Source organism: Pseudozyma flocculosa, assembly GCF_000417875.1.
Source record: "Pseudozyma flocculosa PF-1 unplaced genomic scaffold scaffold00006, whole genome shotgun sequence".
NCBI lineage: Eukaryota > Fungi > Basidiomycota > Ustilaginomycetes > Ustilaginales > Ustilaginaceae > Pseudozyma > Pseudozyma flocculosa.
Window position 1 is genome coordinate 234,447 of NW_006920874.1, and position 21,011 is coordinate 255,457.

The window sequence follows — 21,011 nt, forward strand, 5'->3', positions numbered from 1 at the left end:
CAAAGGGATGCACAGTCGGTACTGGTTTACTATCCGTAGTGGCGGAACGCTTCTGACAAGGAGGAGCGCTGAGGAGCGGGGCCATGGCCCGATGCATGCCATTTTTATTGTGCCATCGGCATGGCCCGATCGCCATGCGGGCAACTGTCTAGGGGTTCAGTGCCTCGCAACGTGGCGCCCTCCAACGCCTTTCGCGATCTCAACCCGTAGTATTCTGCCTTCCGTCCACAGTCGCCCTCGCCCTCGCCTTCGCCCTCGCATCACCCGCCACCAATGTGACCACAATCTCGGCCCTTTGTCTGTGCAAGCACGCACGAATGCACGCACACACAATCTTCCTGAGGCCGCTCCACCACCCGCACCGACATGTCGCCCGCCGCTTCGCCCTCGCCCGACAGCCTGGCCGCACCTCCGCTTCTCTCAGACCACGCCGAGTGGCAGCGCCTCATCGCTCATCGACGGGCGCTACACAGCCTCAGGCAGGCCAACCTCAACCGCCAAAAGGACCTCTCTCTCACCCTCGACCAGCTCTACCGCGTCTATCGCGGCCTCTGCGAATGCCTCCGCTGGCTTGATCAGGCAGACCTCTGCGACCTCGAGGACCGCGCTGCCGAAGTTGTCCGCATAGACCAACAGCCCGAGGACGACGCCACACAGTGCCCCTTCGCCTCCGACATGATCCGCCAGACGCCACTCCTTCGCCAGCAGGCCGTCGAGAGAGCCGAATTCGACATGCTTCTCGCCGGCTCGCCCTGGTCCAACGCCGAGGATCAGCAGCTTCAGGTCGCAGTCATGCTGGCAGCCAGGAAAGCCCTCGCCTTTCGTCCACGCACAGAGGACCGCCGAGGCATCGATCCCATGCATCTCGCAGCGAATGCCACCGAAGAGGAGCTCTTACGTTGCGCAGATGTCCAGGACCATCACGGCTCAGTTCAGGATGGATTCCAGCATCTCGACTGGAACATGGTGGCCAGCCGTGTACCCTCGCGCAATGCCGAAGAATGCCGCACCAGATGGATCCAGGTGTTGCGACCTAGCATCTCCTGCGCGCCTTGGAGCAGCACAGAGCTCAAGCGCCTCGAGAGCGTCGTCGCGCTACACCTTGCCGAGTCTCGATACGAGCCCATACCCTGGGACGAGATCGCTTCGACGCTGCCCATCAAGAGGACCGGCTTCGCGGCCTTCGTGGCCTATAACCGCATCGCGCCGCCGAATCCGCCTTTCACGCCATCGGAGGACGATCAGCTGCGCAGACTCTTCGATCTGTTCAGCGGCGCGTGGAAGCTCATCACGCTGCATCACCCTTCGGCCAGGCCCAACTACAAGCTTTACAGTCGCTTTGCACGCAGCATCGACCCCGGCATAACAAGGGGCAAATGGACGGCCGAGGAGGACGCGGCTCTGGTCGAAGCTGTGGCAAGGCACGGTGAAAGGGACTGGAAGACGATCGCGACGAGGATAGGTGCTCGGACCGGAAGCCAGTGCCGAGACCGGTACAAGAATCGCCTCGAGCCTCGAGGGCGCCTCGGAGTCGCTGTCAGGCCCGATTCCGCACCTGTGACGACCTCGGCTCCTATCGCCGCTGCAGGAGGTACAGTGGCGGTGGGCCGAGACTCCGCCCCCTTCTCTGCTGCCACTATCGCCACCAGCTCGACTGTCGCTGCTGCCGCTACCGCCAATGCTCCTATCGCCGCCATCGCCTCGGCAGCTGCTGCCCAGACCGACGCAACTGGCCGCGCAAGCGCAGAAGCTCATATGCCTGGCTCGACGCCTGCGACGAGCACGAAAGCGAAGAAGACGTTCAAACGGTGGACCGAGGAAGAGACGGCGATCCTCTCGTCCCTTCTCGACGCGGAGCTGGAGCCACCAGCGGGTCAGTCTTGGGCCTCCATCGCTCAGCAACATTGTGACAAGGTCCAGCAAGCTTCCGTCGGTGATCTTGACGGAGGGCAGGGCGGAAGCATCCAGCTGCGACCCATCAGTGCCAAGCAAGCCAGGGACCGGGCCGCTACAATCAGAAAACAGCGCGAAGAGGCCCCCAGCGGCCGAGCCTCCAGCCGTGCATCCTCCAAGGGCTCCTCGGCCGCCGCAGGGAAAAGGGCAAGGTCGAGTCCGGACGACGGACCATCGCAAGGCAGTAAGAAGAGCAAGCGGTTGGCCGGGGCAGGAGAGCCACTGCCACCGGCCACATAGACGCCGGGGCAGCCTTTGCAGCTCGAGCCCTAGGTCAAAGACGACGGCGCAGAACGTCAAGACAATCACGTCATTCCATTGGCACGATAGTCGGGCACAAGGCCGTGGTGGATCCCGATCGCAGCGTGGCAGGCAGTCTTCCATCTTCCTCATTCCTCGGCGGCCGCGCTGTGCCTATACCTCTGCCCTGCCTGCGTTTTCTCACGTCATCTCCGCCGGATCGCAGCTAGTAAGCAAAACGGAAATCCAATCGGCGGTTGCCGACGTCCTTCGTCGTGGCGAGATAGCGGATCTGCTCATCCTGATATGTTTTCCCACAGCATGCGCGACGGGTCAAGAAGTACGAAGCCGGATCAGTCAGTCAGTCCGTCACACCTGCTCATTCCTGCCGAAGGCCTTCATGTGCGTACCCTGGTCATGGCACTCCATTTCCTGTCCCTCGCTGCGTTGCGCCTCTTATAGTACCAGTTTGCGGCAACTGCCAAGGACCATCAGATGTGGCGCCAGGGTTTTATCAGCCGCTGTGTCGATGTTTCGCCTGCGAGCAAAGTAGGCACAACCTGGGCGCGTTTCACTCACCGTAGAGGCAGATATTGAAGGAGATGACGACAATCATTGCCAGGTTACCCTTGCGGTACAACGGCTTGTCGTCCTGCTGATAGACATTGGCACCGGCGATGGCCGAGAGCTGGACAAACATGTTGTAGAGCGCGGACGCGACGGTGCGGGTCTGGACGCTTCCCGACTGCCTCGAGATCCACGAGACCTGGACGGCATGGGCCCAGGGTGCGCCGATGATGTAAGTCACCACTGCCCAGTAGTTCCATTTGTTCGCCGTCGGCGACAGGGTGTAGAGGGCGACAAAGCCCGGGAGATACCAGACGTTCTGGACGATGCCGATCCAAGAGCGCGTATTAAAGCGTTCCGAGAGCAGCGTGATGGTCACGAGCGTGACCGAGGCAATCGCCGCGGCCGGCATCGAAAGGAGGTTGACGGTGAAGGTGTCGAAACCCAGCTGCCGCAGGTTGATCGTCAGGTAGCCGGCGACCGGGTACGAGGGCATGCTGAAGGTGAAGGCGATGAGGTAGAGAGGCCAAAGGTCGTAGTCCTTGAGCGAATGCCACAGCGCCTTGGGGCTCAGGCCTTGCCGGTTGTGCATGCTGCCTTTTGAAGGGTCGTCGCGGATGATGCGGTTGACGATGATCGTCTCCTCGCGTTCGTCGAACCAACCCTTGCGCCAAAACCACGTCCTGGTCGAAGTCGGCGAAGAAGGCATCATGACGAATGAGAAGATGCCGATCGTAAGCGTGGCCAGGCCTGTTCGGGCATCGCAATGCATGGCAGATAGGCGGGACGGCCCGTGTCAGCGTCAGCCGGTCTCATCGAGGCTCATCATGGGAACGCTCGTGATCACCTACCCTCCAGCAAAAACAACCACCTCCAGCCTTCCCTTCCCGCTACGCCTCGCATTCGGAGGATGCCGAAAGCGAGGAACGGTCCGACGATGTCGACCAGGCTATTCGAGAGCCAAAAGAGCGCCAGTCGCAACGGCAGCTCCGTCTTTTTGTAAAAGTCTGGTCGATGGGTGCAAGGTCGTGCCTGTCAGCACAGAGGCAGTTTGACGTGGCAAGCGCGACCTGATTCAATGTAAGGCAGCTGCGACACGCACAGGAGAGGTAGAGGACCTGGTCCGCAATAAATCCGCCTTGAAGGGCGCCGACCATGGATCGAAAGAAGAGGAACTGGGCGCGACCGTTCATGAAAAACTGCGAGGCCGAAAAGATCGACCAAAGGCAGAGCTGCATGGGGACCCACACGTCGGAGCCCAGCTTCTTGCTGATCATTTGGCTCGGCAGCTCGGCGAGGAAGAAACAGAGGCGGAAGAGCGTCTGCCCGAGGTTGTAGTCGTTGGTGGTCAAACCGAGGTCGGGGAGCAGATTGTCCGAATTGGCCTGACTGATGTTGCCGCGGTCGAGGTCGAGGCAGAAGAACATGACAATCGACCAACAGCAAATGTACCAATCCGTCTTGCGGATGAGCCTCTTCTCCTCGCGCCACGTCCAGCGTGCCGCAGGATCGAAGCGGTGCAGGTTCTCCCATCTTTTATGCCGAGCCGATGCGGGCGGGCAGGGAAGGTGACAAGTCAGCTCGGGAGATAGCTGCGGGTACCTTTGACGAGGAGCACGGCACTCACTGAGGATGCGGCTGATAGTAGGGTGCTTTGGCAGGATCGTCAAAGACCGAGGGCTGCGTGGCGATCGAGTCGAGATCGCCCAGGAAATCCTTGCGACGCAGCAGCCAGTCCGTGAGGCCCGGCGCAGACATCTGACGCTCGTTGCCGTTCAGCTTTCCATACTGCAGATGCGGCGACCCCTCACTTCCGGCGCTTTTGATGTTGACGAAGCCTCCTTTGACATCCGGCGACGGCGAGTCGGCTGTAAGGTGCGTGGATCCGAGTGTGGGGACGAGGCCGGTGGCTTCGACCGATGCTGGGTCCTTGAAATGCCCCTCTTCACTCGAGCTGTCACTGGCGAGGCCGAGGTCGGCGTCTACCCTGGAGCCGACCGAATCTCTCGAGCCTGGTCGCGTTGGCGACGTGGCCCCGGATCCGGCTGCTTCGGAGCTCCGCTGAGGCTGGTTACGCGGCGACATGGTACCCAGCGGCGTGACTGGTCGCGGGGGAGAAACGAAAGGGGCGCAGACGCGATAAGGGCGTGTGACATCGCTGCTCCTCCCCGTTCTTCGTCATCCTCTTTAAGTAATGCGTGCAAGGAGGTCGACCATGAGACGCCTACCCTCGAAGAGCCGGTCAGCCGCAGACAAAAGGCTGGCGTGGTTACAGGGAAGGCTCGGGAAGAGCATCAAAGCCGCGAGATAGAGTGCGCCTGCGCCTTGGCCAAGAGGCTGGCGTGGCGGCCAGGAGCCACCCGATGACGAGCTGCGATGCTCACTTTGACAATTGCGCCATGCGATTAGGATGCGGCATCTGGGTGGAGTGGAGAGCGAGGTCCAGGTTTGTCGACAGCCGAGAGAGTGTAGTAAAGCTGTAGCTTCTTTATCGGAGCTCACGGCGGGGCCATATGTACAGTAGTATGTAGACTGTCCTGTTTCCGGCGACTTTGGATAATGAGGCTGTCTGGCCGCGGAGCAGAAGCGTGCGCTCGCCCTGCAGCAGTCAGGCGGTCAGAGAGCGGGCGATCTGCCGCAGGTGCTTTGCTCTTGGCGATATGGCGCGATATCGATCGTCAAAGGCTACCTACGGCTTCGTCCAACGACGTTTGTGCACGGAACAGGTCGCCGCAGCTCGGAGGATGCACCAGATGCGCCGGGCCCTCTCCTTTTTGATGACCGGCGAATTCGATCTGAACCAGAGGTGCGGGGAAAGAGGAGCTACACTGGCTCGGCGTTCCACGAGACAGGCCAGCACACCCGAGTTTCACGGCAACGTACGATGCAGGTGCCGGCGGGGCATGCGTCCCGCTGCGCCAGCCTGTTCCCAGGAGACAGGCAGGCTGGAAAGACCGGTTCATTGCTCGGAACACAGTTCTGAGGGGTGTAGGATGCGTTTCAATTACCGGCAAGGAGGCAGGCAAGCTAGGCAATGCCGTGATGGCGTGCAACACGACAGCCGACCGAAATCGATGGCGGTGGAGTGAGGGGAAGTTGGGCGGTTGCTTGCCCGCTTGGCGCGTCGCGCTTTGGGTCGGAGCCCAGAGGTGGCGCAATTTGACTCGAGCGCTCGTCAGCCCACCGCGCCAGCTTGGCGCATCACGCCAGACCCGCCAAAACGTGGCGCGCCTCGTTTGGAGCCTCGCTTGCTCCTTCCATCCTGCCACCACCACCACCGCCATTGCATCCTCGTCGAGGCGTTTCGGAGAGCAACGCAGTAGTGTGATCCGCCCTTGCACTGCTTCCTGTTTGCTGACCACGTCGACTCTTCCAGGAGTGGCCCTGCAGCAACTTTCAGTCTACCCATTCTTGGCAACACGGTCGCAGCCGAGCCGACACACGAACATCCTCGCCTCGTCGCTCCCATTCAACCTCCGTTCTTGACAGCCGAAGTAGGTATCTGATCGCTCGCGCCCCACCACGCTCCGTACGCTTACCGCGACAGATCAGTCCTAGTCCTATCGCAGCTTTGCCCCCACGCTGACTCGACGTCGTTGTCCGGCACCTGCCCAAGTACGACCCAGCACGACCTCTCCCATACGGTCTGGTTACACCACCACGGCTCGTACGGCGTAGCGCGGTGACGCTTCTTGCCCCGTCCTCTCTGTCACGACAATCCCTTGTCTCGATACTAGCCCTGGCTTGGCCGATCGGTGCTGCCGGGATAGTCTCGAGACCGCGGTGGGCCCATTTCTCATGCGAATGGTGCGATGCCACTTTGCAAACGCGATTGATCCTCAGTGACACTGGTCCAGTATGACCGGCATGCCCAGAGCAGAGGGCGAAGGATTCCGTGCGCCGACCTGCCATCACGTCTGAGAAGCATCTGGCGTTCCCGACCTCAGCCTTCCAAAAGGGCACTCACGGATGTGTGTAGAGGGTAGGGGTCACCATACTCGCCAAGGTCAAGTTGGGTCGGCAACGAGGCTGCGGGGGAGGATATAAGACCCCCCTCCAGAGCACTTTCGTTGTCGAAGACTCCTCGAACCGATCTCTGGCCCTTTGCCAAGTTTCAACCTTCTAGGATGGCACCTACTGCAGACCTGGTCACCTCTTCCGCTGCGCCTATCGCGGCGTCGGCCAAGCTCGCCTCGCTCAACATCGGACAAGGACGTCAAGCTTCTTGGCGAAAGGGCGACCTGCAGCGAGAACCGCTTGTGCTCAAGGGGTTGCTTGAACAGTACAGCCACTTCGACGTCACACCGGTCATCGGTCGCGAGTTCTCGACTCTTCAGATCCGCGACGTACTCCAAGCCGACAATGCCGATGAGCTGCTTCGAGAACTGGCCATCACGAGTGAGTCGCTGCTGGCAAAGACATTCGCGTAGCGAAACCGCAAATCTGAATGAGAATCCCCTCGTCCTCGTCCCCTCATTGCTGAGCCAGTCTCGCGGCGTGGCGTCGTTTTCTTCCGCGACCAGGATCTCACGCCCGAGGAGCAAAAGGACTTTACCCACCGCGTCGGACTAGCTGCGGGCAAGCCCGAATCTAGCGGCCTGCACATCCATCCGATTACCAACGCCGAGCGAGAAGGCCACCAGATCACCGTCGACGAAAAGGGCACGCCGAACACCGACAACGAGATCAGCGTCATCTCGTCCAAGATGCGCAGGGAGCTGTACTCCCACTATCGTCGCAACCACGATGCCACCAACGAGTGGCACAGCGACATCACCTTTGAGCCGGCTCCCGCCGACTACACCTCGCTCAAGGTACACACGCTGCCCTCCACCGGAGGTGACACGCTGTGGTCGTCGGGCTACGAGATCTTTGACCTTCTCTCGCCGCAGATCCAGGCATTCGCCGAGACGCTCACGGGTCACTTTGCGCAGCCTGCTTTCAACGAGGCCGCCGCGCGTGGCAATTTTACCCTGTACAGCAAGCCGCGAGGATCGCCGCTGAATGTGGGAGAGCACCTGTCGGCGGACCACCCCTTTATCCGCACCAACCCGGTGACCGGCTGGAAGTCGGTGTTCGGGCTAGGCTCGCACTTCCGGCACATCAATGGCCTCACGCCCAAGGAGAGCGAGCTTCTGCGCAACCACATCCTGGAGCTGGTCTCGACCCACCACTTGGCCCAGGTGCGCTTCAAGTGGAACAAGAACGATGTTGCCATCTGGGACAATCGATCGACATTCCACGCCGCCACGCCCGACTATGAGGGACTGGGCGACCGTGCCGGGGTGCGGGCAGTATCGGTGGGGGAGGCACCCTACCTCGATCCCAACTCGTGGTCCAGGAGGGACGAGCTTGGCCAGGATAGGTTGATCTGATCGGTTCGAGTAGGTTGACATCTGGACCATCGCCTTTCGATAAGACTTTGGTCAAAGCGGCAATGAATTGACATGCGCTTCAGCTTTGCGGAGAGAGGCAGAGAAGGCGGTCGGTGAGGGCAGAGTAGCGCGGTCGCTTCGGTGGCCGATCGATCCATCGAGCCCGATACTGCGATCGGGAAGGATGTGCCTCGCCTGCGTGTGTGCTTTGCCCGATTTGGTCAGTGGAAAAAATGGCAAATTGGCGAAGCGCGCTTGCTTGCTGCGTCGTTCCGACCGCTCGACTCCTCCCATCGCCCGACCACCAACCATCCTCCCCTTCACTCTCTTCATCGCCAACGGCAATCTCTCTGTCCAACCTCGCGCCTACCCTGCACGCCATGTCGCTGCCGTTACCGGCTCTTCGCAGCTCCGTCTCCGCTCTCGCACGCGGCCGCACCGCAGCACCCCTCGCCTTTGCGGCGTCATCGGGCGCATCGACCTCGCGCACCCTACTCACCACTCCACGGCTGTTCCAGCAGAATGGCGAGTCCCCCGCTCGCTCTCACCGACCTCGTTCCGCATCGCAGAACCCGTCTCAGCTCCATTCCAAGAACGAAAGCCAGGGTATCTCTGCTGCCACGGGTCTCGAGACTAGCCGCTCCGCACCCGGCATCCCCACTGGCAACGCCAGCACCGAGCGAAACGAGCAGACGTACGCCACCGCCAAGGGCATGCTCGACGAGTTTGCCCAGCAGCTGTCGGCGCAGTCGAATTCGAAGACTTCTCCTGGCGCTACCGCTTCAGGGCCGGCGACCACGACAACACCACCATCACCGCCGCCGACGGGCGCGACCGCCTTTGCATCGCCCCACTCCGCTCCCCCTCCGCCAACCACGCCCCTGAGCGCTCAAGCCTATAGCCCCACTGCTCTTCCGCCGCGAGCCGACCCGCTCCTGACCTTCCTCACCAATCTGCTGATGAAGTCCGGCAAGAAGGCCCAGTCGGAACGCTTCGTCACCCACGCCCTGTCCCATATCCGCACCCTCACCAATGCCGATCCGCTACCCTTGCTCTACTCGGCCGTCGAGCAGGTGCGCCCGTTGGTCAAGATGCAGTCGCGCAAGCAGGGTGGCAAGAACATGCAGGTGCCAATCGCTCTGACGCAAAGGCAGAGCGAGCGGAAAGCCCTGACCTGGATCATCGACGCCAGCAAGAAGAGGAGCGACAGAGACATTTCCGTCAGGCTGGCGAAGGAGTTTGTCGCCATCGTCGAAGGCTCGTCGGCCGTCAACAGCAGAAAGGAGGAGCAGCACAAGATTGCTACCGCCAACAGGGCCAACGCCGCCGTCAGAGTCTGAGGAGTCTCGGGACCAGTTCGGTTCGGGCCAGGACGACGGACAGCCAGGCAGGCGACTCGAGCGGTTCTAAACGCAACAGGCTCATGGCAGGGGTGTATCGTACAATGTGGCAGGAGGCGACCGCGAGCGAACCGCTACCGTGCATCTCAGTCGCCGTTGACAAGGGTCAAGGCGGCAGCGGCCGCCGCATCCGGACCGTCCTCGCTCTCAGACGACGAAACGTTCGACCCAGCTCTGAACAGTGTCCATGCCCCTCTTGTGCGCCTCGATGTCGCGACTGCGCACGATGATGACGGCGTGCGTGTTCTCCAGGCCCTCGTAGTGCACCAGGAACTTTCGCAGCTGCGGTAGCACCTTGGCGTCGTTGAGGCGTGCGACGATGCGGTGCTGCGCTTCGGGCAGCGGCGGCTCGGAGGCGTCGAGGTGCAGATTGTCCGATAGCCTGAGGGTGCCTTTCTGCGCCAGGGTCGGCGCGTCCGAAGTCGTCGATGCCTGATGTGCAGTTGGTGGCGAGCGGGGGTTGACATCTAGGTTGTCTTCCCCGACTTCTCGCATCGCCTCTTCGAGGTCCTCCTCGAATCCATCGAGGAGCTCAGCAACGCGATGACGTTCCGTCAATCGACGTTCGCGCTCTTCCCAGCGACGCCGCGGCTTCTTCGATTTCGCCTTGACCTTTGCAGTCTCGACCGCGGAGCCACTGCCATTGGTTGGGACCGTTCCGATGCTGGTATCGTCGTCGTCGTCGTTGTCGTCTTCGTCTGGGAAAAGGCCGTTCTGCCTTGCCCAAGTGCGTTCGAACTCCTCGACCCTTTTGTCGCTGTCTTTGGACTGTGACCGCAGCTTGTGCACCACCAGCCCCATGAAGCCAGGCAGCAGGATAGGGAGGAAGAGGACCATGACGTAGTTGAGCGGGAAGGCGACGGGGTATCGGCGTGGGTTGGCGAAAAGTGCCAGAGGCGAGTTCTTGAGCGTCGTCACAATGCGGCCAAAGATGCCGGCTTGGACCGGCAGTGCGGAGCTGGCCCGATAGCCCGACAGCAGTGTTGGATGCTGTCGATCTCGCACGCTGAAGCGTTTCGTTGTGCAGAGGTGGCGAGAGGGGCGTCAGCGATACGGCTGGAAGGGGTACGTGTCGCTGCATCCGTGCGAAGGCGACTCACAGTTCAAGGCCGCCTGGCACGACAAAGGGATCATGCTCCTCGACCGCGGCGGAACGATAGGGCACTGTCATGTCGGCAATGGCGTTGGCGTAGAAGTCGACGCGGTTGAAGCTCGCCAGCGCCCGTACAAAGACTGAGCCGGGCTCGGACATGGCTTCCAGCAGGCCGACGCCCTGCTCGCTCTGAGAGTGCTTGTTGGGTGCGTAGGTCTCGTCGTGGGCAATGGCGGCAGCGGCAGCGGCAGTGCCGTCGGCATCAATATTGGCCCTGCTCCACCCAGAGTCTTTCATGTACTGCTTGCCGTACGGGTGAGGGGGTACAGAGAGTCCGACTTGGTCAGAGGACTCTCGGATGATACATGCCCTAGCACCGTACTTACGAGCTGCAAGCCGGTTCTGCCAAGGGAAGAGCTGCCGACCGAGGCGACAAGCTTAGCAAACCTGCCGCCTCCGGGCCTCGGCGTCATGCCGGCGTGCGGTGTCGCAAAGGTGGTAAATGAAGAAGGCAGAGGACGTGATTGAAAGTCGAGGGTACGCTTGCGGCTGCGGCGGCCGTTGGGCGAGCTGGCGGTGGGCGTCGTAGTACTGCTTGGGTCGACGCTAGACCGTGGGCTAGATGTTGAAAAGAAGCCGGCGACGTAAAGGAGGCCGATAGTGTAGCGAGCGATGAGGCCGCCAAGAGAGTAGCCGACCTGCAATGGAGCGATTGGGCCCAAGGAGGTGCGAAGAGGGAGGGGGAAAGGGAGAGGGAGAGGGAAAGGAAGAGGGAGAGGAAGAGAACGGGTTGAGGTACCTGTGTGCGAACCAAGGTCGGGCGATAAGGGGGGCCAGGGCACTCACGATGCTGAATTTTGTGACGAGGGATCCATGTTCCTCTAAGCGCTTCACCTCGGAGTAGATCTGTGTGACACAGGGAGAGGGATTTGTCGGTGGGGGTGAGAAGGGACGAGTGTGGGTTTCGGCGGTGCGGCGGCGATGCGTGGAGGGAGGGGGTTGGCTGGCTGACCTCTTGGAGGAGGCGCATGGCGCACACGTCTATTCCGTCGTGCGTGTAAGCGCCCTTGGGCCGGGAGGTATCGTGGGAGGTGGAGTTGGAGCAAGCATTGAGGACGACGAGTTGCGGAGCGGCGTTGGAGCTGTCGTGAGGCTGCTGGAGCGTCGTGGGCTGTGGATGACCGCCGTCGACTGCTTTCGGGTCAAGGGAGGCGGTGTTGGGCGAGATATGGCCGGCGTGGTGGTCTGCCAGGGTGTTTGCGAGGTAGGAGAGATGTACGGGGTCGCCCCACAGTCCGTGATGAATGACGACGAGGTGGACCCTGGGAGCGTGGGGTGATGTCTGGGACATGGCGCTGGGTCGGGTGAGCGGAGGGGTGCGATGCGGGGAAAGGGGTGGTGGCAATGAGGAGAGGAAGGCGGATCAAGAGTGTTAGAGGCGCTGCCACCGTGACCTTTGAGGTCAGCCGTTGGCCGCTGCGATGGTGAGCGAGGTGGCAGAAGTTGGCTACGTAGGATGCCGGCGGAAGTGGTGGTGATGTTGAGAGGTTGCCAAAGGAGGTTGGGTCGGCGCAGCGGTTGGCAAAGCCTCCACTCGAGCACCGTGCCGGCGGCCACCCCGAAAACTCCGAAGATCCGGGATCCGGGTTCCGACATCTGAGCGCCTCGTCGCACGTCCGCCTCTCCCCAGGCATGGGGATGGTCTTTGCCCCTCCGCCCCTCAGCCCCTTGCTTAGAGTGAAGTTCATTTCTGATTCTCTCACTTCCGCTTCGCATCCACATCATACGAGCAGCGTCGCTCCATCGACGTCGCTCATCGACGCGCCAGGATTTCGCCGCACGCGATGAAATACACGCTCTCCTCCCGCTGACCCCACTCGCGCCACGCCCCTACCATCTCGTCAATCTGCTCCTCGTCCGCGCCCGTCGTCCTGCTCGCCTTGTCCCTCCATGCCCGCTCGTCTACCCGGCTGGCTTGCATCTTGCCCCACCACCCGGCCGCAGGCTGACCGGCGTACGTCTGGTTGCTCGACGAGTACCTGATCCCATCCGCCTTGAACCCGGCCTCGATCGCCCATCGGATCAGGCACCGTCCAGCATTGGGCTCCGAGCCTCCATCCCGTCGGAAAATGGCCTCCGACGTCGTCTTCCACGACTCGATCGCAGAGCTCCATGGGTAGACGACCGTCGTCTGCCAATCCCCTTCCCTCGCTGCAACCAAGCCGCCCGGCTTGCACACCCGACGCATCTCTCTCAGCGCCGCCACCGGGTCCGCCAGATGGATCAGGACTTGATGCGAGTGGACGACGTCAAACGTGGCATCGGCATAAGGTAGATCCAACACCGACGCCACCTCGAAGCGGCAGTTGGCAGGTACACCTTGCATCCTCTGGGCGGCCGCGATGACGTCGGCGGAAAAGTCGGTGCCGACGATGCTACCCGCTGGGACGTGCTCCGCCAGCGAGGCGGTGATGGTGCCCGGCCCGCACCCAATGTCGAGCACGGCATGGTGCGGCTCGAGGTGGGGCACAAGGTAGGCGGCCGAAGTGGCGGCGGTGCGAGAGGCATGCGAGGCCAGCACCGACCCGCTGTGGCCTTGTGTGTAGGTCTTGGCGGCGGAGCTCATGCTTCAAAGCCGGCCAGACGAGGTGCAGAGACGGACGGGCTGGAGTGGTTCAAAAGCGCAGAAGACTTGGTGGTTGTCGGCAAAGGTCGAGTTCGTCTGGTAGGGGCGAGGATCAGATCAAGTTGCGAGGGGGGAGAAAGAACTCGACGACATCGGCAGACGGCTCGAGCCATCCAGAAGCAAGGCGCACGGTCCACCGCGCAGCCATCCTGGCAGCCAGGGGGCGCAGACACGACACGCGCAGGCTCGACTAGTCAGTCACAACGCACGCCAAAGAGACGACGACGGGCGCTACAAAGACTGCAGAGCAATCTCAACCGGCTCTGACCTTTCGCCGCCAGTGCTCGGCAGTCGACGAAGCCGTTGCAGCAGCGTCTTGTTCGATACCGGTGGGTGGTGAGCCGACGATGTGGCTGTGACGGTTGCGAACGCCGAGTAAGAACGGTCCGATGCCAACGACGGCCGGGGTGACGGCTGCTCTCCCACGTCACGAGGAGCCCCGACCACCTCTGCCGCCTCGTGCCGCTCGCTAGGCCTCGTTTGACGTCGCACGACGTTGAACGCGACCCCAGCCAGCATGATGCCAAGCCAAAGCGTCAGCTCGGTCGCGTAGATGGCCACGGCAAGGTAGTCTGGCGGCTGGACACAAGCTGGTTGCGGCAGAAAGGACGAGGGATGAGGGACGAGGGACAGTGGCTTGAGCTTCCTGCTCCAGTCTATCGGAGACGCGACAGACACCGCCCGTCGGCTGCGCAAACTCACCGACGGCCAGCAGCGAGGCAAGATCGCCTGCAGCATCCAGAGCAACGAAGCCCCAGCTGATGCCACGCACCGTCTTTTGCTGCCAGATGTCGAGATAGTGCCGCAGGACGCCCAATGCCAGGCCGCACGCCGACAGCACGGCCATGATGACGAGAAAGGCGTGCGGCGCCTCGCCAGTCGAAGTGCCCCCCTGTGCAGACAGACAGCCGGCCACCGTACAAAGCAATAATAAAGCGGTCAGCTCCCATGTCACAACGAGCGTTCGCACCAGTCGTTGCCGGGACCGCACTTGCCTTGAATCCGACAACGACTGCCGCTTCGCACGCGCCAAAGAGGCTACCAAGGGCGCCGAGGGCCCAGATGCACCGTTTGGCGCTCCAGCCCTGGAGTATCGAGGCGCACAGGCGAGAGGCGTGGTCAGACCGATGGCTCTTGGAGCGAATCGCGACATGAGCAGGCGACTCACATGTGAGTAGTGCATCACCTGAGACCAGGTCGTCAGGCTAAGGCCCGTCAAGATCTGGGCCTGGACCTGGAGCGCGACATGCTGGTGGCTCAGGATGTTGTAGATGCCCAGGGGCAGACCGGCGAGGGCCCACAGCAACATCATACCCTGATGAAGCCCAGTCGTGTGATGCCGACGGTAGTTGAGCCAGATCTGCGGCAGGAGCTGGCGGCATAGGAAGGCAAAGGTGCAATGGGACGCCGCTCAGCCACCGACGGTAGGTCGCTTAGCCAAGCTCAATACGTGCGGCCGACGCACCTGGACAGACCAAAAGACCTGCAGCGCAGAGTGTAAGCAGCCAGGGTGCTCTGTGTAAGCTTGATACTAGGTGCGGGGACGATACAGGGTGCCGTGTAGCGGCCGCAGGAGACCGCAAGGTGCACTACTCACCGCGCCCGCGACGGCCATCGTCTGGATGAATGGCGTATCCGGAAACATCTTCGGGGACAATCTCAGCGGCAGAGAGGATGGGTCGCCGGGCGCTGCGATACCTGGTTGCACAGCTCTGATCAAGGGAGTTGCTTTCCACGTCAGTCGAGGTGCTGGTGGTGGGAGCAAACAAACAATTACGAGAGATAGTCACGCCGTGTGGAGGCACACGGTAGAAGAGGTGAACTCGGTAGCATGATGGCCCGAGGTGCTGGTAAAGGCGCCGCCCGTAGGAGGCCGTGAATTGGACGAGGCCATAGCAGCCCCCCCCCCCCCCCCCCCCTCCCCCTTTCCGTCTGGTCGAGCGTCGACGTCGTAGCCATTGGGAGGCAACTTTGCTCTAGAGCATCGCTCTGACCACCATCGCCGACAACCCTTTCCGCAAGCAGCCGCACTATTGAGAATATGACCCTCCCTCGTCGGCTTGTAAAGCGCTGCTCAGCGCCGCGGAGCATCGACCGACTTCAGCAGCTCCTTCATCGCTCCACAAACCCACAGCTATATCCGCTCGCCCACAGGTTTGTCAAAGGAGTTCCGCTCTACCAAGGCGCGTCCCTCGCCAGCCGGCTCGCACAGTCAAGTGGAAGCGAAACGGATCTGGCCGAACGATTGATGGACGAGTGGCACCATGTCCTCGGCCGCGGCCCCGGGGCTGTCGTGATCACAGACCTGGTTCCGACGTCGGCAGTCGACGAAGCGGGCGGAGCGTTTGCACGGATCGCCCAAAGCGAGCGAGCGGCTCGCAGCGGTGGTGGTGGCGACCACTTCGCATCATCGGGCGCCAACGTACGCATCTGGAACTCGTTCGAGAAGCTGGCAATGGACAGCCCTTCCACGTTTGTGCGGTACCACTCGTCGACCTTGCTCGATCTAGTTTGCGAGGCGTGGCTGGGCCCTCGCTACCAGATGACGGCGCAGCTCAACAACGTCATGCCCGGCGGAGCGGGACAGAAGCCACACCGCGACTACCACCTTGGCTTCCAGTCCCAGTCGCAGGCACAGCGCTTCCCCGCGGCCGCGCACATCGCAAGCCAGCATCTCACGTTGCAGGGCGCGGTGGCTCAAAGCGATATGCCCCTTGAGACGGGACCGACGCTCCTGCTCCCCGGAAGCCAGCTGTTGAAAAGTGGCTACATCGACTTTCACGAAGCCCAGGTACAAGATTGGGTGGGTATGGCCGGGCGTGATGGGGCTACAGGCTAGCGTTGACGACGAGCATTGACCATGGCGGTTCCATCCATCCGGCCTCCTGGCTCGCGGTACTGCTCTTGAAGGCGAGGGACAGCTTCGTCCAGCTTGAGCTGCGCAAGGGCGACGGCCTCTTCTTCAACCCGGCACTGATCCATGCAGCCGGCACAAACCGCACGGCGGACGTCGTCCGTTCCGCCAATCTGCTCCAGGTGAGCTGCCCCTTGCCGATGCTGTCTTGTCTCAGAGGGAAGACGCGATCAAACCCGTCAAATCCTCTGATGAGCGCTTACAGATCTCGAGCGCGTTCGGCCGGCCGATGGAGCACGTTGACCGGACCGGCATCACGCTAGCGGTCTTCACGCGCCTCCGGGCGCTCTATGCCGGGCAGCAACCAACGCATCCTTCGGGACTGAGGGCTCTCGTTAGGGCCGTGGCGCGCGGCTACGCTTTCCCGACCAATTTGGATCTCGATCGGCCCTCGCCTGACGGTGGGATGCCCACGACCGAGCAGGACCTGCTCTGGCAAGCACTTGGGGAGGGATGGCACGCCTCTCGCTTTGCCGGCGAGATGCAGAGGCTGACAGCCAAGAGGCCGGCTTCGATGTGAGTGCCGCACCCGCACGGCAATGCAACTTGGGCATGACTGCGAGCGAGATTCGTTCGGTAGGCAATTGACGTCCGTTTGCCGGGCCGCTGGACGGCTAGTGCCAGATGCGCTCAATGGCTTCGATGATATATTCCTCCCACTCGGTGCTGGCCCCGGATTCGGTGATGACGGCGTAGACGCGCACCAGGTGGTCCCAGCACATGGAGAGGTACTCCTTGAGCCGCTGCAGACACTCCGAGTTGGATGTATCGAGCGGATCGAGGCGCTTACGATGCTCATCGACATTGCAGCCATCTGGCACATGCCAGGCTGTGCCGTAGAACTCGCGATGCGGATAGGCAGAGGCGTCGCCGTCTCTCGGGCCGGTAGTGTCCTCGACGACGCGGAAGAATGAAGCGCTTGCTCGATAGTCTCTCTGTGACGTTCGGCCCTCTGCATCGCCGGCGGCCCAGAGCTGAGGCAGGCAGTAGGTGGCGTTGTAGTAGAGGTACGCCTCGAGCGCGGCCGTCCATACGTTGATGAAGCCGGTCTCGATGTAGCCACGGATGGACCACAGGCCAGCCAGGGGAGAACAGCCGATGGGATCGCTCGGGTTGGATGCGGCTCCCGTCAACGTGATTTGGTAGCTCTTCTCGTCGAGATCGAGGGTGCGCAGACGGGCGATGCGGAAGAGGACGCGCATCTCGCCGTGCGCCAGCAAGGCCATCACAACCGCGGCCCGAGAATCAGCATAGTAGACGGGGCCGCCCCATTCCCGTGCCTCGTTGAGCCGCTGAAGTGTATTTTCCGACCCCTCGCGACCAAAGTAGCTGCCCGGATCCGCCACGAGGCTTCTGTGTACCTCGATCGGTATCAAGGGCCCGGCGGCGCCGTCCTCGGTGTAGGCATCGGGCTCGACAGGGTTGCGTCTGGTCCCCGACTTGGTTTTGGTGCGCTCCGACTCGGCAAAGTCTGCCAGCGTACGGACAAAGACCCGGGCGAAATGGCGTATGCGCTTGCGGACCGCCCCGTCGTCTTGGTGGCGGCAGAGCTCGACTACGGTGATGCGTTGTGGGGTGCCGCGCGGTCCAGTGTCTACGAGCGACAGGCAGTCGACGAGGATGGACCACGGCAGGTTGTGGGCTTGGTGCGCCATGGCGGCTCGGCGAGGCTTACGCTTGGTCGGTCGACGGACAGACTACTATGCGGTGGGTATGGCGGGAAGACGCTGTCGAGGAACGCGGGCAAACACGAAGTCTCGCCTCCGCCAACGGTAAGCCTCGGGACTCGGATGGTCGTCCTCGCCTGCTGTCTTTCCCCTTTTCCCACCTGCCGCTCGGCGTCTCTTCGACTCGCCACTGACTACCCCTTCGTCGATGCCAACACCAGTTCAGTTCACCTTCTTTGCACGCCAACGACAGCTACTGATGCGTCATGAACAAGGGTCAACATCGCACGCCACGTCCCGATGCTGGCACTGAAGATTGTGTCGAGCGCTACGTCCTTGAGGAGCGTTGTTCGGGACGGGTTTCACTCCGTACCAGCCTAGCAGGCGACCCATCGTCGCCATGGCAGCTGGATGTGGACTGGTGCGGCGAAGCGCGGCTGGATCGAGTGTACCTCGAATCGTTTCTCGAGGTCTTTGACTTTGCACGGACGCAGGCGGGGAAGCTGCTCGCCTTCCTACAGCGTCACCAGCCGCATCTTCAGGTCGGCAGGGTCGGACTCGTATACGATGGCCTCGAGCCTCGCCTGCGCCTCGTCCCAATGACTGGCAGCGACACACAGCACTGGCAAGCAGTTCTCGCCCCCGAGGAGCGCTACGGCGACGAGAATCCCGACCACGTCGACAGCAAATCTGGCCCAAGGATGACTCGCGACGTGCTCGACGAGTGGAAACGACGACTCAGTCCTTACGAAGGCGCCGAAGACGACCTGACCTTCGATGGCCCGGCCAGCGATGACAACCTGTTTGCGAGAATCGTCAGAGGAGAAGAGGAACAGTGGAGGGTCTATCAGGATCCCTCCTCCGTGGCCGTTCTCACACCCTTCCCCAATGGCCCGCTCAAGACAGTTCTCGTCCCCCGCCACCATGCTGCGTCCGACGTCCTCGGTCTCGACAGAGCCGAATTCCTCGCCCTGCTCCGTTCCACTCACAGCGCATTGCGCATCTTTGATCGAGTCGATGCCATTGGTGTCGCCATCGTCATGGAGGGCTTTGAGATCGACTACGCCCACATCAAGTTAACGCCGAGGTTCCATGGCAACAAGTCTGAACGCTGCGCCTTCACGCATTGCTATTCGGGCTTCCTCACAAGCCAGCGAGGCCCAGACTTGGACGCAAAACAGGCGCTTGACTGCCATCGTCTGCTCGTTCGAGTCTGGCCCCGAGACTAGTACTAGTGGTAGTTCTCATTTCCCCGGCCTTGCCGAGGAGGGAGGCGCCGTAGGCGGTTGACTTTGAGCGGCCACCGCCTCGCCGGCCTCAACCGCTCCTCTTCCACGCACCAGAGATCCGAGTATTCTCAACACCGCCCTCGGCCGTGCACGTGTGCGCCCAGACCGGTGCGAGAAACTTCAGTCGCCGACCAGAATAGGGGCCAGCCCTGATCGGTCCGGCAACGAAGGGGTCGATGGAGGTGTGCCAGCACCATTGACTCGCAAGAAACGGAGCGGGATGACCTCAGGTCCCTGTGTCTCGACGCCCGTGGTCGAAAAGATCCGGATCTGCCGCGGGATGGCATCGCTCCGACTGCTTTGTTTGCCGCATGTGGTGATTGCGGCACCCGCAGCGATGCCCATGTGAGCTGAGTGCAATCTTGCGCGTTAAGCAGCGGGCCAGGTGGGGAGATCCTCGGGCGCTGAGGGCCGTGCGGCCAGAGGCTGGCGGCCATAGTACGAACGACGACATCCGACGAACGGAGGTTGAGGCAAGCAGCACGCGTAAAGAGACTTCCCAGAGCACATCACAGCAGAGTGAGGGGAACCGGACGGGCGCAAGGCCATGCGGCCCTTGCCCATCCACAGGTCATCCGACGACAAAGCTCCCTCCGTTGAATCTTCTTGCTAGGATACAATTTCAAGGAGCCGTTGCTCGCCGCGATCAGGAGCCTCCAATCGCGGAGGTTCCCTCATCCTTACTTGAAGCCGAGGAACGACTTGAGAGGCTCCCAGCCGAGGTTGAGCTGCGACGTGCAACGACGAGGACAAGGAATGATGGTCCACAGTGAGTGTGGAGAGGTCAGCAAGGCCTTGGCGCCGGAAAGTCAAGGACTCAAACAGAGAGACTAGCTCCTGCAATGACTCACGTTGTAGAGACCGGCGCCAAGGGTGACGAGGAGCGTGCCGGCGGCGCCGATCGGCCTGCCGCGGCCGCTAGCGTTGGGCGCGGTGATGCCGAGGGCATGGGCGACGCGTGAGAGGAAGAGGGTGGTGTAGGCGGCGTGGACAAGGCTAGTGGGGGCGCCGTTGAGCTCGGCGAGGAAGATGAGGAAGAAGCCAAGGGGTACAGTCTCGTTGAAGTTGGCGTGAGCGCGGACGGCCTGCTTGAGCTTGGTGTCGTCCTGCGCGTTGGGGCTCTTGGAGTTGAGTCGAATCGAGGGGGAGTCGCCCTCGCCCAAGGTGAGGCCCGTCTTCATACGCAGGCTGATGACCGAAGCGCCGAGATAGGAGTAGTAGCCTGCGGTCCCCGGTTGAGCAAAGGTAGAAAGGCACGAGACCAAGAGTCAGCAAACAGGCATCGACGTGATTGGTGTCAGGATACTCACCGGCAAAGAGAGCCGAGTGGGCCAGAGAGGCCTGGCGTGAGCCGTTATCCGGATGGATAGGAAAGGATCAGCTCGTCAGGGTCTCCCGAGTGGGTGCTTGGGAGCCTTCGTCCGGTCTAGCAGTGGAATGCTCACCGGGCTGAGGACGAAGAGAGGCATGGCGTGCGAGTCAGGAGGAGCTGTCCGGCGAGTCGGTCGTTGTGGTCGAGTTGGCGAGATAAAGTCAGAGGGCGGAGGCCAAGATGGTAGCAGCGGTGGAAGAGGCGCAGCAAGGAGGATGGTGGAGCGAGCAGGTGTGACGACGCTCTGAATGGCCCTGAAGGGCTATTTGTCAGGTGGCCCCCGCTCGACGCCTAGCCCGCGATCGCAGCTCCCTGCCTGGCCGAGGCCCTGCCTGTCTGCCTGCCCTGGCCCCGCTCACCTGGTCCGAGCCCCACCCGACTCCGGCCCTGCCCGCCTTGCTTGTCCCTCCACCTCGCCTGCTTGCTGCTCAACCTCTTCTTTCTCTCTCTCTCTC

General features: G+C 62.0%; 10 protein-coding genes across 10 annotated transcripts; 5 read left to right on the forward strand and 5 right to left on the reverse strand.

Annotated features, from left to right (window-relative positions):
- Positions 1-366: 366 nt before the first annotated feature.
- On the forward strand, positions 367-2,193 carry PFL1_02207 (uncharacterized protein; the record flags this gene model as incomplete). The annotated part of the gene is made up of 1 exon (XM_007879720.1): positions 367-2,193. The coding sequence occupies one exon, from the start codon at positions 367-369 to the stop codon at positions 2,191-2,193; it is 1,827 nt and encodes a 608-aa protein (XP_007877911.1).
- A 398-nt stretch (positions 2,194-2,591) lies between these two features.
- PFL1_02208 (uncharacterized protein) lies at positions 2,592-4,845 on the reverse strand (the record flags this gene model as incomplete). The annotated part of the gene is made up of 5 exons (XM_007879721.1): positions 2,592-2,671; positions 2,773-3,510; positions 3,612-3,767; positions 3,863-4,293; positions 4,388-4,845. 5 exons carry the CDS (start codon positions 4,843-4,845, stop codon positions 2,592-2,594), a joined length of 1,863 nt encoding a protein of 620 aa, XP_007877912.1.
- A 2,042-nt stretch (positions 4,846-6,887) lies between these two features.
- PFL1_02209 (uncharacterized protein) lies at positions 6,888-8,135 on the forward strand (the record flags this gene model as incomplete). The annotated part of the gene is made up of 2 exons (XM_007879722.1): positions 6,888-7,158; positions 7,249-8,135. 2 exons carry the CDS (start codon positions 6,888-6,890, stop codon positions 8,133-8,135), a joined length of 1,158 nt encoding a protein of 385 aa, XP_007877913.1.
- Positions 8,136-8,515: 380 nt separating this feature from the next.
- On the forward strand, positions 8,516-9,475 carry PFL1_02210 (uncharacterized protein; the record flags this gene model as incomplete). The annotated part of the gene is made up of 1 exon (XM_007879723.1): positions 8,516-9,475. One exon carries the CDS (start codon positions 8,516-8,518, stop codon positions 9,473-9,475), a length of 960 nt encoding a protein of 319 aa, XP_007877914.1.
- A 207-nt stretch (positions 9,476-9,682) lies between these two features.
- On the reverse strand, positions 9,683-11,979 carry PFL1_02211 (uncharacterized protein; the record flags this gene model as incomplete). Its single annotated transcript, XM_007879724.1, has 5 exons — positions 9,683-10,541; positions 10,636-10,928; positions 11,015-11,326; positions 11,475-11,534; positions 11,641-11,979. The coding sequence occupies 5 exons, from the start codon at positions 11,977-11,979 to the stop codon at positions 9,683-9,685; spliced, it is 1,863 nt and encodes a 620-aa protein (XP_007877915.1).
- Positions 11,980-12,441: 462 nt separating this feature from the next.
- On the reverse strand, positions 12,442-14,959 carry PFL1_02212 (uncharacterized protein; the record flags this gene model as incomplete). The annotated part of the gene is made up of 7 exons (XM_007879725.1): positions 12,442-13,255; positions 13,583-13,904; positions 14,017-14,206; positions 14,310-14,399; positions 14,483-14,686; positions 14,780-14,797; positions 14,912-14,959. The coding sequence occupies 7 exons, from the start codon at positions 14,957-14,959 to the stop codon at positions 12,442-12,444; spliced, it is 1,686 nt and encodes a 561-aa protein (XP_007877916.1).
- A 396-nt stretch (positions 14,960-15,355) lies between these two features.
- Positions 15,356-16,748, forward strand: PFL1_02213 (uncharacterized protein; the record flags this gene model as incomplete). The annotated part of the gene is made up of 3 exons (XM_007879726.1): positions 15,356-16,117; positions 16,225-16,350; positions 16,434-16,748. The coding sequence occupies 3 exons, from the start codon at positions 15,356-15,358 to the stop codon at positions 16,746-16,748; spliced, it is 1,203 nt and encodes a 400-aa protein (XP_007877917.1).
- A 94-nt stretch (positions 16,749-16,842) lies between these two features.
- Positions 16,843-17,883, reverse strand: PFL1_02214 (uncharacterized protein; the record flags this gene model as incomplete). The annotated part of the gene is made up of 1 exon (XM_007879727.1): positions 16,843-17,883. One exon carries the CDS (start codon positions 17,881-17,883, stop codon positions 16,843-16,845), a length of 1,041 nt encoding a protein of 346 aa, XP_007877918.1.
- A 278-nt stretch (positions 17,884-18,161) lies between these two features.
- Positions 18,162-19,124, forward strand: PFL1_02215 (uncharacterized protein; the record flags this gene model as incomplete). Its single annotated transcript, XM_007879728.1, has 1 exon — positions 18,162-19,124. The coding sequence occupies one exon, from the start codon at positions 18,162-18,164 to the stop codon at positions 19,122-19,124; it is 963 nt and encodes a 320-aa protein (XP_007877919.1).
- A 740-nt stretch (positions 19,125-19,864) lies between these two features.
- PFL1_02216 (uncharacterized protein) lies at positions 19,865-20,653 on the reverse strand (the record flags this gene model as incomplete). The annotated part of the gene is made up of 4 exons (XM_007879729.1): positions 19,865-19,912; positions 20,036-20,406; positions 20,495-20,525; positions 20,630-20,653. The coding sequence occupies 4 exons, from the start codon at positions 20,651-20,653 to the stop codon at positions 19,865-19,867; spliced, it is 474 nt and encodes a 157-aa protein (XP_007877920.1).
- Between the last annotated feature and the right edge of the window lie 358 nt (positions 20,654-21,011).